Source organism: Pan paniscus, chromosome 5, assembly GCF_029289425.2.
Source record: "Pan paniscus chromosome 5, NHGRI_mPanPan1-v2.0_pri, whole genome shotgun sequence".
NCBI lineage: Eukaryota > Metazoa > Chordata > Mammalia > Primates > Hominidae > Pan > Pan paniscus.
The window spans coordinates 179,211,560-179,226,592 of NC_073254.2; the positions used below are offsets into that span (position 1 = coordinate 179,211,560).

The 15,033-nt window shown below is 45.8% G+C and overlaps 1 protein-coding gene across 2 annotated transcripts in view; it reads right to left on the reverse strand.

The window, feature by feature from the left end:
• The window catches only part of LOC117980746 (uncharacterized), a 58,053-nt gene extending 43,445 nt beyond the window's left edge, over positions 1 to 14,608 (reverse strand). For both annotated transcript variants that reach the window (XR_008625812.2, XM_034963175.3), the window contains exon 1: positions 14,373 to 14,608. Coding sequence is in view for 1 of the 2 variants with exons in the window: in XM_034963175.3 (XP_034819066.1) it covers positions 14,373 to 14,441 (69 nt within the window). In the remaining variant the exon portion in view is untranslated. The remainder of the gene's footprint in view (positions 1 to 14,372) is intronic.
• Between the last annotated feature and the right edge of the window lie 425 nt (positions 14,609 to 15,033).

The window sequence follows — 15,033 nt, forward strand, 5'->3', positions numbered from 1 at the left end:
GAATTAGGGTAACCAAGGGTTAAGGCATAAGCAAAGGAACAGCAGGTGCAGCCAGTTCTAGGCAAGATTAGGCAGCATGCAGGCCACAACCTCACTCCTGTGATAACAAAACGGAAGTTTCCACTTCAGCCTCTGATTGGTCGGGGGCCCATCCATCATAGCGGGTAACCAATTGGAGGCCTCTAAAGGGAATCTAGGGGTGTTACCAAATTATTTCAGCTTAACAAAAACCCCAAAGAACATTCTAAATGGGGCTCTTGAGCTGCTTCGTTGATCGAGCCAACTCTCACTCTATAGAGTGTACTTTCACTTCAGTAAATCTGCACTTTCGTTGCTTCGTTCTTTTGTTGCTTTGTGCATTTTATTAAATTCTTTGTCCAACACGCCAAAAACCTGGACAACTCACAGTCACGACTTCCCATCTGGTAACACTCATTCCTTTGCAAAAGGTTTCTTGATCCCTATTAAAAGGCAAGTACATGGCAAGGTGCTCTTATTCATGTACTCCTCCAGGTGAATGATTTGATGTCTTCCCTTCCTAAAACCAGGTTTTTATGGGGGAGGAAGAAGTGGGGAGTATGAAGACCCCAGGAAAAGAGTTTTTAAAGAGGAGGAGACCCAATTTCACACCTTTGAGTAGTCCAGCTCTGGAATCCAGTAGAGGATTTTTGGAAGATTCACCAAGATCCATCTTTCCTTTTCCTGCTATTCTTTCCAAATAGGTAAAGGAGTAGCTGAGGGAAATGCAGCTTTGTGAGGGAAGCCTGGAGCGTGAGAAATCTGCTCACACTGGATTCTGTCTCGGGCTCGGCAGAGGCTGTCACAGCAGACCCGCGATGTGACAGGCTCACTGGTGTACACACGGCTGTGTCGGCCATGGCCCTGTCAGGTGGGTCAGGAAGGAAAGGCCCCCCAGTTCATACTTCTGAGTCATCGGTCAGATAGGAATCACATTCTTTTTTTTTCACTCACACAGCTACCCTGAAGCTTCAGATCTACTTCCTGGCTCAGACCGCCTGCAACACACTGGTTTGGCATCTAGCAGGTTGTGCTTGCAGAACAGCAGGCTGGCTCCCTGCACCTGCTCAGTGGGGCTGGGCCTTAGCAACCTGCATTGAGGCTGCTCTTCCTTAACCTTTCTCTAACTGGCTTCATGAAAGTTAATTCTGCTGGGACCCCACGAGGCAGCGGAGAGCCCACTCTGCCCATGATTGGTGCCCTGGGCTGGCACGCAGAGTTTAATGGAGGAGCCCGGGAGAGAGGGATGCCTGAGAACCAGGGATGTGGGCTGGAGCAGTGCCACCTCCTCTAACTCACCCGCGAGCCCAGCCAACCTGCTAAACCTTCCCCACAGAGCCTCAGTCTCCTTATCTGTAAAATGGGTATGCCTTGTGTTTTCTCCTGCGTTTCCTTGCTCCCCTCGGGAATATGACAGTAGTTGAAGTCAGCTTTCTAAGCCTTGTCTTTTATGAAATGTAATGCTTTATTTTCTCGTGAAAAGAAATGAAGCTATCAGAGACCAGGCGGGAGATTTTTTTGAGTGTAGAGTGAAGAGTTGCTCTTCCTTTCCTGCCCTCAAAGTATTCCTACAACCTTGCTCTTTAATGGGAAGTATTTTTTTTCCAGACATAGTATTAGAGTGATTCTGTATATCTAACACCTTCATCAAACCCTCTGAGAAACTGGGAACTTAGTGACTTGTGCCTGGTTCAGCTGTCTTCTCCAATGGATAATGTGTGCCTAAGGACAGGGACCACATTCTCTTACTGTCTTCTATCCCCAGAGCCCACCTAGTACAGGGCGGGGTGCTTTGTAAGTGTGTGCGAAGTTTCTGTTGAATGAACAAATTAGATGATGTCATGTTCCAGGAAGGCGGGAGCTGCATCTGCTCTGCTCTCCCTTTCTCTCCCAGCCCACGGCTGACCGGAGTTGGTGGCTGATAATGTGACTTCTAACGAGTTCATTCACCAAATACTAAATAAGCAAAATTACAAGTGATTTTCTTATTTTGAGACAGGGTCTCCTTCTGTCTCCTAGGCTGGAGTGCAGTGGCGCAATCAAGGCTCACTGCAGCCTCGACCTCCCTGGCTCAAGCGACCCTCCTGTCTCTGCCTCTGGAGTAGTTGGGAGTACAGGCACACGCTACCATGCCAGGCTAATTTTTTTTTTTTTAATAAATGGAGTTTTGCCATGTTTCCCAGGCTGATTTTGAACTCCTAGGCTCAAGCGATCTGCCCACCTTGGCCTCCCTAAGTGCTAGGATTACCAGTGTCAGCCACTGCGCCCAGCCCACAAATGAAAATTTTAAACTATATTTTGTTAGAGAGAGAAGAGGGAACCCGAGGCCTGGATAACATGCAAGATCTTCATAAGACTTCATAGCAACAGCATTCACTTGTCATATTTTGATGATCAAATTGGAGAAAATAGCTCTTAAATTCAAACCTAGGGGCAAGGTAACTTATTTCAAATAGGATTTTTTTCCCTCTGTCTATAGTGGATATTTAAAATTTTTCCATTCATTCTTGCACACCTACAGATTACCTGGCACTTGTCCAGTCTTTCTGCAGTCAACATCGCCCAGATTCCATGCAGAACCCTTTGCAGACTCCTGAGGAGGTGCAGACAAGGAGTGTCCCTGTCCTCATGGTGCTACATGAAAAGGCAAGTGACCCAACAGGCAGCATTGGAGAAAGTGCCTAACTGTGGAAAGGCCAGTGGGAGAGGCTTGGTGGAGGAGGAGCTTGCTGGACTAGAGAGGTCAGGGAAGGCTTCTTGGAGGAGGTGAGGTATGAGCTGGAAGTAGAAATACCAGGAAGCCCAGGGCAGGCTTGGGAATGGGCCAGGCATGCTCAGGTCCCAGGGCATAGAGTAACAATCTGGCTGGAAGAAGGAATGGAGGAACAAGCTGATAGGAGGGTGATTCCATGTGGACTGGACCCCATGTTCAGGAGGTGACCACATAAGCCAGGATGGGTGGATAGATTTAGCTAATCCTGGAAGAAATCATGGAATAAAATTAAATATGTGCATTGCTGGCTACAGATCCAGTTCCTCCTTCCCGGGTCTCTGTGTCCACCTTTCTTGGGGGCCATCCCACACCTCCCCGCTACTGCCACAACCTTTGCCCTTTCTAAGCAGGTGCTGGGTAGAGAAAGAGGTACAGTGGAACTTGCCAAATGTCCTTGCCATGCAACCTCTTGCAGAGGGCCATGTGTGGTCTTCAGATCCCAAGATTTTCTTGATATTTATAAAAGCACCTTTGCCTCCATTCCCAAACTGAATTCTCCATCCCTGGGCTCCATCTTGAAGGGAAATGATCACAGCTGTGGCGATTGTGTGTCTCCTACTGGTGAGAGCTGGTAACTACAGCATCTAATTGGTCGTTTTCCAGACCTCTGCAGGGTAAGAGCCTGTGGGGAGCTGGTGTTGAGATGGAATTCCAGCTAATATTTACTGGGTGTTTCCTACATGCTAGGCACTTTCCTACAGACTTACAAAGGCTAACTCATTTTCTCCTCATAGCAATCCTATGAGGTCAGTACTGTTGTCCTTTTTTAATCCAAGAGGAAACTGAAACACGGAGAGGCTAAAAATGTGCCTAAGATTCCCAGGATCAGGGAAGGCAATACACATGTTTGTTGTTGCAAACAAAATTGTGAGGAGGACCAGCTTTAGGGAAAGGCAGAGTGTGCCTGCTGTCACAGCACTGACTTTTAGCATTCGACTGCCTGTCTAGATTCCAGAGTTCTAGGAGTTCTTACCGATATAAATTGTAACATGGTGATCCTGGTGATTTGAAGAGTTAATGTTAAAACTCAATCATTTTGAAGGGTGCACATCATTTGACTCAACAAAATTTAAATACTTACTATCTGTAAGTTCCTGGCAGGATACTATAAAAATGAAAGAGAGTGTTACAAATAACAAAGTTAAATTAACTCACAGTGTGGTGTCAGTGATAAGACATGTATAGAAATAATCATACTACAAGAGAGAATGTTCTAGAAGAATGCTATTAATGCTATGGAAACATAAGGCAGAGGCCGTAGTGCAGATCTTAGAGGACTTCCTGGAAGGGCGACTTTTGAGCTGGGCTGATGGTGGAGATGGTTGGGAGGGGCAAGGGAAGGTGTGTTTTGGTGGAGGGTGTAGTGCTGGCAGAGGCAGTGAGGCAGGAAAGCAGAGTGGTGCTTGGGAGGCCAATTGAGGATTGAGGCTGCTTGCAGCTTAAGTGAGGGCAATTAGGGAAGACTAAACCTAAGGATGGGCCAGACCTCTAAGGAGTTAGGGATTTAAAATTATATTACATATAGTGAAAGTTTTGGATCAGGAAGGAGGGTCCAGAAAGCAATAGATACATTTGTCGGTGCAAACAAAATTGTGAGCAGGACCAGCTTTAGGGAAAGGCAGTGTACTTACATGTCAGGTAACATCTGCAAAGATTCTCAAAGAGTGCAGTAAATAGAACATCCATACACCTGCCAGTGCCTGCCCAGTCTGAACAGCTTACCTGTCTGCAAACCTCCTTCCACCCCCTGCCACCAGGGCTGGTATTTCAACATTAAACACCAGGTGAGACAAGGGCTTGGATATGAAGAAGGCCCCAACTAAATTGCATATACAGCCATGAATCACTCAAAAACAGGGATATATTCTGAGAAATGTGTCTTTAGGTGATTTTTGTCATTGTGCAGACACCACAGAGTATACTTGCACAAATCTAGATGGGCCAGACCACTACACACCTAGGCTATATGGTAGACCCATTGCTCCTAGGCTACAAACCTGTACAACATGTGACTGTACCGAATACTGTGGGCAATTGTAATGCAATTGTATTTGTACCTATATGGACAAGGTACAGTCAAAATACAGTAGAAAAGATTAAAAATGGTTCACCTGCATAGGACACTTAACATGGAGCTTGCAGGTCTGGAAGTGGCTCTGAGTGAGCCAGTGAGTGAGCGGGGAGTGACTGGGAAGGCCTAGGGCACTACTGTACACTACTGTACACTACTGTAGACTACTGCACACTACCGTGCACTACCGTAGGCTACTGCACACTACTGTACACTACCGTACACTACTATAGACTACTGCACACTACTGCACACTACCATACACTACCGTAGGCTACTGCACACTACTATACACTACTGTATGCTACTGTAGACTACTGCACACTACCATACACTACCGTAGGCTACTGCACACTACTGTATGCTACTATAGACTACTGCACACTACTGCACACTACCATAGGCTACTGCACACTACTATACACTACTGTACACTACTGTAGACTACTGCACACTACTATACACTACTGTACACTACCATAGACTAGTGCACACTACTATACACTACTGTAGACTACTGCACACTACTGTAGACTACTGCACACTGCTATACACTACCATATAGTACTGTAGACTATTGCACACTACTGTACACTGTACACTACTGTACACTACTGTAGACTACTGTACACTACTATACACTACTGTAGACTACTGCACACTACTGTACACTACTATATACTGCTGTAGACTACCGCACACTACACTACTGTACAATCCTATAGACTCCTGTATACTACTGTAGACTACTGTACATGACTGCACCCTACTATAGACTACTATAGACTTTATAAACACTGCACACTTAGGCTACACTAAATCTATACGTTTTTTCAATAGTAAATTAACCTTAGTTTACTGTAACTTTTATTACTTTACAAACTTAATTTTTTTCACTTTTTGACTCTTTTGTAATAACACTTAGCTTAAAACACAAGCACGGGGTACTCCTGCACAAAATTATTCTTTATATCCTTATTCTATATATTTAAATGTTTTAAAATTTAGTTTTACTTTTTAAACATTTTCATTTAAAAACGAAGACATAAACATGCACGTTGCCCTAGGCCATCACGGGGTCATGATCATCAAGGCCGGAGTAGGGAGCAGGAATTTTTCAGCTCCGTCATAATCTCATGGGGCCACTGTTGTATATGTGGCCCATTGTCCACTGAAACGTCATTATGCGGCCCGTGGCTGTAGTTGCTTTGCGGGAAGAGAGGAGCCACAGACAATTGATAATAATGATAATACCATCTGGAAGCTCTTAGTCACTTGCTCTGGGCTGGGCACGTCTCTTGACATGCTCTATGGCAGATCTCATTTTATCTTGGCCATAACCCTTCAAGGCAGGGACTCTCATCATCCCCGTGTGACACAGGAGGACACTGAAGCCCAGAGAGGCCAATTGACTTACTCGAGGCCACATAGCTAACAAGCGGAGAGCTGGAATTCACTCCCAGGTTCTCTGTGTGCCTGTCCTGTGGGTTAATGCCCAGACCAGATGCTCAGCTCTAACCGTAGAGGAGCCACGGAAGCAGGGCCTGAGGACACAGGACACAGGTTAGGCCTTTTTCAAAGGACGTAGACAGAGACTGTCCAGAAAAGGAGGAGGCTCTTTGAAGGGAGTGAGGTCCCGGGTGAATCACAGAGCACAGAGGCTCCCTGCCTGTGTCAGCCTGGGCCAGCTTCCCAGGGAGCGTGGCCTGACCTGGCCTCATCTGAGAACCTGTGTGTGGCGTGTGAGCAGTGTGTATGCGGTGTGTGTGTGCTCACCGTGTATACAGCAGGTGTAGTGTGCAGTGTGTGTGCATGCAGTGTGCGTGTGCATACAGTGTGTGCAGCTAGAATATTACCCACTCTGGCTTTGAACCGCACTGGAAATTTCCATGTGAATAATTTCTTTTCCCAGTCACCTCATGAACGAACTCATTAAGTCATGATTGCAGCTAAAGCCTCTCACAAGATTATTTACCAGCAGGGCCACTAGCTGGGAAAGAGAAGGAATCACCAGGCAGAGCTCTTGCTGCAGGGTGGTGTCCCCGGCCCACCTGCACGAGTGGCCACCCTGCCATAGGGGCCCATCTGACAGCGTCTCTGATGACAGGAGCTCAAGAGCCTCCCACTGCCTAGTTTAGAAACGCCTTTACTTACATCATTTTAATCTTCGCAAGGACACTGAAAGGCAAACGTTTTAATTGACATTCAACATACAAAACAACAACACTAAGCAAAAAGCCAACCTGAGATTCAGAGAGGTTACTTGGATTGCCTGAGGTCACACAGCGCAAGTAGGCAGTCGCCTAGGTCCTATGATTTAATGGATTCTTCTAAACTTCCTGTATTTAGATACTATTCCTATTACCATATGACCCAGCAGCAGTTACCCTTGGTATACCCCAAGATAATAAAGAACGTATGTCTGGCCAGGCGTGATGGCTCACGCCTGTAATCCCAGCACTTTGGGAGGCTGAGGTGGGCGGATCATGAGGTCAAGAGATCGAGACCATATGGCCAGCATGGTGAAACCCCGTCTCTACTAAAAATACAAAAATTAGCTGGTGTGGTGGCACATGCCTGTAGTCCCAGCCACTCAGGAAGCTGAGGCGGCAGAATTGCTTTTACCCGGGAGGTGGAGGTTGCAGTAAGCCGAGATCATGCCACTGCACTCCAGCCTGGCAACAGAGCAAGACTCTGTCTCAAAAAAAAGAAAAAGAAAAAAAAAAAGAACGTATGTCCACATAAAGACTCTTGTGCATGAATATTCACGACAGGCTTATTCATAATAGCCAAAGTGGAAATAATACAAATGTCTATCAACTAATGAGTGGATAAGCAAAATGTGGTTTATCCACACATTGGAATATTATTCTGTTGTAAAAAGGGATGAAATACTGATTCATGCCACAACATAGGTGAACCTCGAACCATTACGCTAACTGAAGAAAGCTGGACACAAAAGGCACATGTGATATGATTTCATTTATGTGAAATATAAATAGAATAGGCAAATCTATGAAGACAGAAGGCAGACTAGTGGTTGCCAAGGGCTCGAGCATGGGGGCAGTGCAGAGAGACTGCTAATAGGTATAGGGTTTCTTTCTGGGGTGAGAAAAACGGTCTGGAATTAGATAGCAGTGATGGTTGCACAATGTTTTGATATGTGAATTTTATCTGAAGGAAAAAAGTAAAAGTAAAACAAAAGACAAAACCAAAAACCTGTATCTCTTGCATGACATTGAATTCTCTACTCTGCCACATTGTCTGTATTTCTACCCATTAGAGAGCCTTTGAGTTGAGAAATGCCTCATTGAATAGGCAAATGTCTTCCCAAAGCTATTAGTCGTTTGCACCTTAGAGTGATTTGGTTCAGAGAGGTTCTGTTTCTCCCAACCACCGAAAGATGCTTGGGAAGGAGGATGAGCTGCTGGAAACCAGCTCTGAGGAAGGAGCCAGCGGGAGCCATTAGCTTGGCTAATGTGGGAATCCTGTTGTCTCTACCTAGGCCAGTGGCTTGGGCTCTGGGATCTGGGCATAGAGGTGGAATGGTCAGGTGGCCCTTACCTCAATGGGTTCCACAGGGTCATCCCCAAGGGGCATTGTTTGGCTGTTTTGAGCTGTCTGCTTTTCCTCTGCTAAGTCACAAAGTAATTCATCATAGACTCTTCTTTTGTTATTTATCCCTTTTAGGGATCAGGACAGCATAGTGTGTCCTCTGTCTTGAGAAGTTCGCATCCAGCTGTGCCATGGACCAGCCATGCTCATGGGTGAGTTACTTAACCTGTGTGTGCCTCAGTTTCCTGTCTGTAAAATATCAGTAATAATAGTTCTTATTACCCAATTGGTCTGGTTGATAGAGTATTACACAAGTTACTCTAGGTGGAGTGCTTAGATTACTGCTGGCCACTTCATGAGGGCTGTGTACTTGATATTATTAACAATTGTAAGACATTTTGTGAAGACTCTGAGTGGTCGGTTCATCTTTTTAAAAAGCTCATGGAAGGAATAAATTCATTCTCTGTTTTCTTTCAGATTGTCTCTCGTTTTGCTACGGACAGGAGACAGGAAAATACTGGGTAGAAGAGGGCGGTTCCCGACAAAGGCCCCAACCTCAAGCCTGAAGACCCACGACCCTAAATGAGGACAGCCATTTCTGTTTTTGTGCCCAAAAAGTTGCCTTTTGGCCTGCCACGCCCAACATCTTGCCCCCATATAAACCCGAGACCTTAGCGGGCACACACACAATCAGCCAAATGTTGGGATTAGCAGACCAGTGGACCAGCGGACCAGCAGACCAGTTAACGGTGGAACAACACAGCAGAGAAAGAGAGAAGAGGAGGGATGTCTGAATGCCAAGGGGAATTCGGCCGGGGGCAGTTAGAAAAGTCTGGCTGCTGGGCGGCCCGACTCTAGGGGAAGACCACCTTCCCACTCCATCCCCTGTTCTGGCTCCCCATCCATCTCCCTGAGAGCCACCTCTACCACTCAATAAAACCTTTCATTCATCCTTTGAGCCCATATGTGATTTGATTCTTTCAGGACGCTGAGCAAGAGCTCGGAATATAGAAGGTTGTCACAGTGGTCCCCTGCCCTTGCAATAAGGCAGAGGGTCCATTGAGCCAATTAAGACACAAGCCCAGATGGCAAATCTGAAAGAGCTTTATAATACACACCCACTTGGGCTTGGGGAGTCACAGACACCCATTCCTAGATGCTGCCGTGGGGCCAGAGCCCCAAAGGGCTTTCCCTGGCCTCTGCACCTGCCCATCTGCATGCTCCCCCCAGGGGTTTGAGCTGTAGGCGAGCCACACCCCTGTTGCGCGTCCTGCCAAGGGGAATTGGGGAACTCTACTGTTTCAGTTTCATGTTCCCCATATTTGTCTGTTAGGCAGAGACTGCTTTTGAGTAAATTTCTTACAACTAACAAAAGAAATACGTTCTACTTTAAATTATATCATAATTGTGTGCCTCAATGGAAATAAAGTTTCCAAAGGAACAACACTTTTATAATTTTAAATGCATTTTAAGAAAAACAGTTCCATGGGTTGAGGATGCAGGAACGAGTAATTCTGAGGGCAAGGCTGCAGTTCTCAGGCTTGGTTAGCCGTTTCTATGAAGTGAGAGTTTTGGCCTGAGAACCCAGGTTGAACCTCATGTGTGAGTAGATAATTCCAAATCTAGGAAATGCAAGTCGGTTTCCTTCAGAGGAGTTGGGAGAGCAGGTGACTTCAACCTCCAGCTCAGTAAGTCAGGGACCCAAGACTTTTCTGAGATGCTCAGGGCAGGTATTTCACCCAGTTCTGCGGGATGGTTGCTGTGTGTGGGGAGGGCTGAGGAGCACCTCCCATGGCTTGCCAGTGCCTTGACAATTGGAGTCAACTCAAGAAGGAACGCCAGGGCTCTGTACCTCCGGAAACTTGGCAGTGAGAGATGAGCAGAGACATTCCTGAGCTGTCATTTGGCAACAGTTCCCCATGGAGCATGGCCTTGCTCTGAAATCAGCCTGTGTCTCCAGTGAGAAAGCCTCTGGCAAAATATTGCTTCATTTCATGAAGTCACAGCCTGGGGGATCTTTCTCATTCCGGAACAATCTTTCTGAAGCACCACAGGCTGATTCTATTTCAATCAGCAACAACTGGATTTCGGGCTACCACCCAAGGAACCCTCTTTATTGATATTTCAGGCCTTTAAGTTATATTACAGTTATATTCCGGCAGATATGATATGTATCAATAAGTCATGCTACAACAGGACAATGATTTTCTAAATATGTGGGAAATCTTCACTGATTCATGGAATTAGGGGGTTGCTGGGTTGACCTTGTGCCCCAAACCATCAGAAGTGAAGATGGGTTTGCTAAATCAGGGTGTCACCAGTGACTGCCTCTCTGTTACGCAAATCACTACATACTTAATGCCATGAGCTAGCCAGCTCCTGCATTGAGGCTGGGTGGCTACGCAACAGTGGAAAAGCATTGCTGATATCAGTCCCTCATGAGATGGTGCCCTCGTGGCCAAGCAGGAAACAGAATCAAGCACTGCATGTGGCCCTGACTTGGTGTAGGGATGGTGGCCTCAATGAGTTAGAAAGAGCAAGGGGCAGGTCATAATGTGACCCACAATGATTAGCAATAACGAGGAGGGGCCCTGGCTACCAAGAGGAAACTGACTCCTGCTCAGGGACTGTCCCTGTTGGCGCCATGCCAAGATCATTCCATCCTTTGGCAACAGACCTGGTCTTGGACAACCACCAGCCCATGAAACTCTTTCTCCCGTAGTCTCTTTGGCTTCCCAAGGGAGCAAAGCACTAATCCTAATCTTTCAAATTGCTGCCGCTGGGACCGGCTAGGGGGAGACACCAAGTTTCCGTCTCAGGGTTGCCTGTGTCTCTCTGGGGGGAGACAGACCTCACAGAGGAGTCTAGAACAATCTCATCCCCAATCGTTACCAAAATGATAAATGACCAAAAACATCTCCGAGCCACCCTTGGAAAAGAGGATTATTTCCTCCTTCTCCAGGAGTCTCTGCCTGCTTCTAGATCCCTGGAATAACCCTTATTTTTAATTCATCAGGATTAAAAAGAAAAGAACTCGTTATGGGGTAATTCTGAATTTGGGCGTTAGGAGAGACCAGGGTGGGACTGGGGACAGGAGCATTCTCAGTGCTCATGGCCCTTGCCCAATTCTATTCCTCTCTGTGCTTCTTCTCATCCCCTCCCCAAGCCCATCAGGTGCTGAAGAGGCCATGTCCCGGGAAACCCATGCTCCCTAGTGGCCCTCCAGTGGCTCTCCTTGTGGTCGCTTTGGCCTTTTTGTTATAAGCATTATAGGCTGTGCATGATAAGAAACTTAACTATGAAGGGAAAAGCCAGATATAAACATTTAAAATGACAAAGATACTGCAAGACAGGGCAAGGATCTCTCCCTTGATATCTAGCAGTGAAAGAGGAAGGAGGATGCCCACCTTGGGACAGACCATGAGGCCAAGGCTGAAGGTTAAATGAACTCCCTAACTGCAAACTAGACCAGCCCCCATGTGTCCTTTAGCTGTTTCTTCTCTTCCAAAATCTTATACTGTAGCAATTTTAGGTCATTGTCCTTAGCTTTGAAATTGTTTAAAGAAACTGAAGGAATAGCAAAAATTTAGGTTGCTTTTTCTTCTGCCTGAAATTTTAGAAGATTCTTCAAAGAAGCCTGTCTGAACTGAATACCCCTGATATCACAGGCCATATACAACTTGTATTTATCTGTTCTCATGCTGCTATAAAGAACTTCCCAAGACTGGGTAATTATAAAGGAAAGAGCTTTAATTGAATCACAGTTCCACAGGGGCTGGGCAGGCCTCAGGAAACTTACAATCATGGTGGAAGGGGAAGGAAACACATCCTTCTTCACATGGTGGTGGCAAGGAGAAGTGCAGGGTGAAGCGGGGGAAAAGCCCAGAATAAAACCCTCAGATCTTGAGAACTCACTCACTATCAGGAGAACAGCATGGAGGCAACGGCCCCTGTAATTAATTTACCTCCTGGCAGGTCCCTCCCATAACATGTGGGGATTATGGGAGCTACAGTCCAAGATGAGATTTGGGTGGGGACACAGCCAAACCGTATCACTACTCTTGCTTTTATAAGATTAAAAATGGTGAACTCTAACAAATGATTTTTTTTGCAATTTTTTTTTTTGCAAAGCAGTTAGTTCTTAGTCACTAATCAACTTATCTACTTTTTTCAAAAAAACCTTGTTCATGTAAAGTGACCCATTTCTCTCACCTACTGTGTCTCATCTGAGAGCAAGCCTTGTTGATTTCTTCCTCCGAAGTATCTCACAAGCTCCCAGTTCTCTTGGCTACCACCCAGGCCCTCATCTCTCCTGTGTGGCTTACTGTAAAACAGCAAGCTCTCTACTTCCTCCATCCCACCCTCTCAATGGCAGGCAGGTTTTCATTTTAAAGCACAAATCCAATCATGTCACCTTCCTGCGGGGGAGTGGCTTGTCATCACCCATGCCATAGGTTCCCAGCAGTTCACAGGGGAGCACAGGCCTTTTGTCCTGGAACCCCCTTTGTTTTGTGACCCCAGGTCTGGGTCAGGATATTCCCCTGGCTTGCAACACTCTTCCCTGCATAGAAGACCTAGCCCAGTGTCATCTCTTCTAGAAACTCCCCTGTTTCCTCAGCGGGGAGGCCTCCTTCTCGGTCCTCTCCTGGCCACTTTGCCCTCCATGTTAGTGCTGACCACACTGCACTGGCTTCGATTCCACATTGGTTTCTCCACTGGCCGTGAGCTCTTTCGTAAGGGCAGCTCTGTGTCCCACACGCAGCACACATCTGACCAGTGCTTGTGGCATGAATGCGTATCTGAATGACAGGGAAGTTGCTAAATGTAATTGAAAAGAAAAAGCAACTTATGAAACTTCTGTTTCCAAGAGTGCAGGACGTGAGACAGGAGCTTCTCAGTGGGCCTGTTTAAAGTGAGTGGTAGGCTTTTGCTATTCCTACTGGTTACACAGACCCTTCCCCTTCTTAAGTCTTGAAGAGCAATTTGGTTTTCTGCAACAATTTCTGCTCTGAATTTGGGCATGCACCAGAGGTTGTTGCTGCCCCTTTAAGTTTGGCTGTGTGGTTTAAATGTAACCCTCTCATCCTTCCTCCTTCTCCTTTGCTCCAAGATGCAGGGTTTCACAGAAAACACTGCAGAGATCTTATAAAAAAAGAAGTCCATCCCTTAAACAAATTAAAGTTTCATTTCATTTGACAAATGTTGAATTCATTTAACATCAACAAATACTGATGATTTCAATTTACCATCATTTGTAAATGAATTAACAAATTATAATTCATTTAACATCAACAAGTATTGTCTGGGCCGTTACTCTTGTATACTGACTTGTGATTGTTCTTCATCCTAAACTAAATTCGGATCCTTATGTTCCTGAAAATGTGAAGACTTGTTATTTTTCTTCTATCCCAATGTTTCTTTCTAACGAAACTATAAAATTACTTTGAGAACCCTTTATGATACTATCCCGTATGATTTAATGCCAGCACTTAGAAGATGTGACACCAGGCCAGAGAAGTGGAGGACACAAACATGGAGGAAAGGTTTAAATTCTTGCTTAGAACACAAGATCCCAACTCCCAGGCTCAACAAATGTCCCTTCCTCCTGTTATTGCTTCAGTTTGAGATTTCTGAAGAAATATTTCTTTAAGAACTTAAAAGAACTGTATGTTGATTTTAGAAAAATATAGATAAAAAGAAAAAAATCTACAAAATTTCTACATCAAAGCTAATCACTGTCAGCATTTCAATGCAGCTCTTTCCAGATATTCATATAAACATATTCTTCTTGACCTCTATATAAATTAAAATTGGATCAATCAATATACTTTTTTTGAATAATGGTCTTTAAGTTGGAGACTATATTTTTCCCCTTTGGGGTGGAGGTTTGCTGTACTCTATCTCCCTTAACATGTGAGGGCTCAACCTACTTCAGGCTGAAGTCTCCCTACTTACCCTGTGCTTTGTAGCAGGGACACCACAGCTTTTCCCCTTGGGTGCTCTGGGAGGCTGGGGACCAGGCATGGTGGTGCCACTCCAAGAGGGCCAGGAGCTGAGCTTAGAGTCTCAGGATCACAGTGGACCGGAGCAGTCAGAACACACGCGGACCATTCCAGACAGAGGTGCCCTGAGAAGGGCTATTCCAAGCAGAAGACACGTGTGCCTGTGCTCACTCATCGGTGTGCTCTCTCTCTGCCAACTAACTAGAAAGTAGCAAGTTCTCTTTTCTTCTCTCTCATCCTAAACTTGGACTGATCTGCCAAATTCTTAGGAAATTCATGCCACAAGGGTCTATTTTCAGCAAATGTGACTTGTAGAGTTATCCTTGAGCAAAACAGTTCAGCCAAGCACCCGCCTCTCTTTGCCGAGGCTTTGGTCACATGTTGGATGCTTACCCAGGGGCACAATATGGAGAAGTGATTGGAAAGCTGGGCTCTCTTCCCCCACATGGAGCGCAGCGGCTCCGCGAGTGATGGCTTTTTATAGCCTGCACAGGTGGTTGTGCTGCAAGCCCCTTTCTGGAAGGCAGAATGCTCTGCTCCTCACCCCTGCTAGGAGAAACCTGTTAAGAGAGAAGAGAAGCTCAAATAAATGACTTGCCTTCTCCTGGGAACTG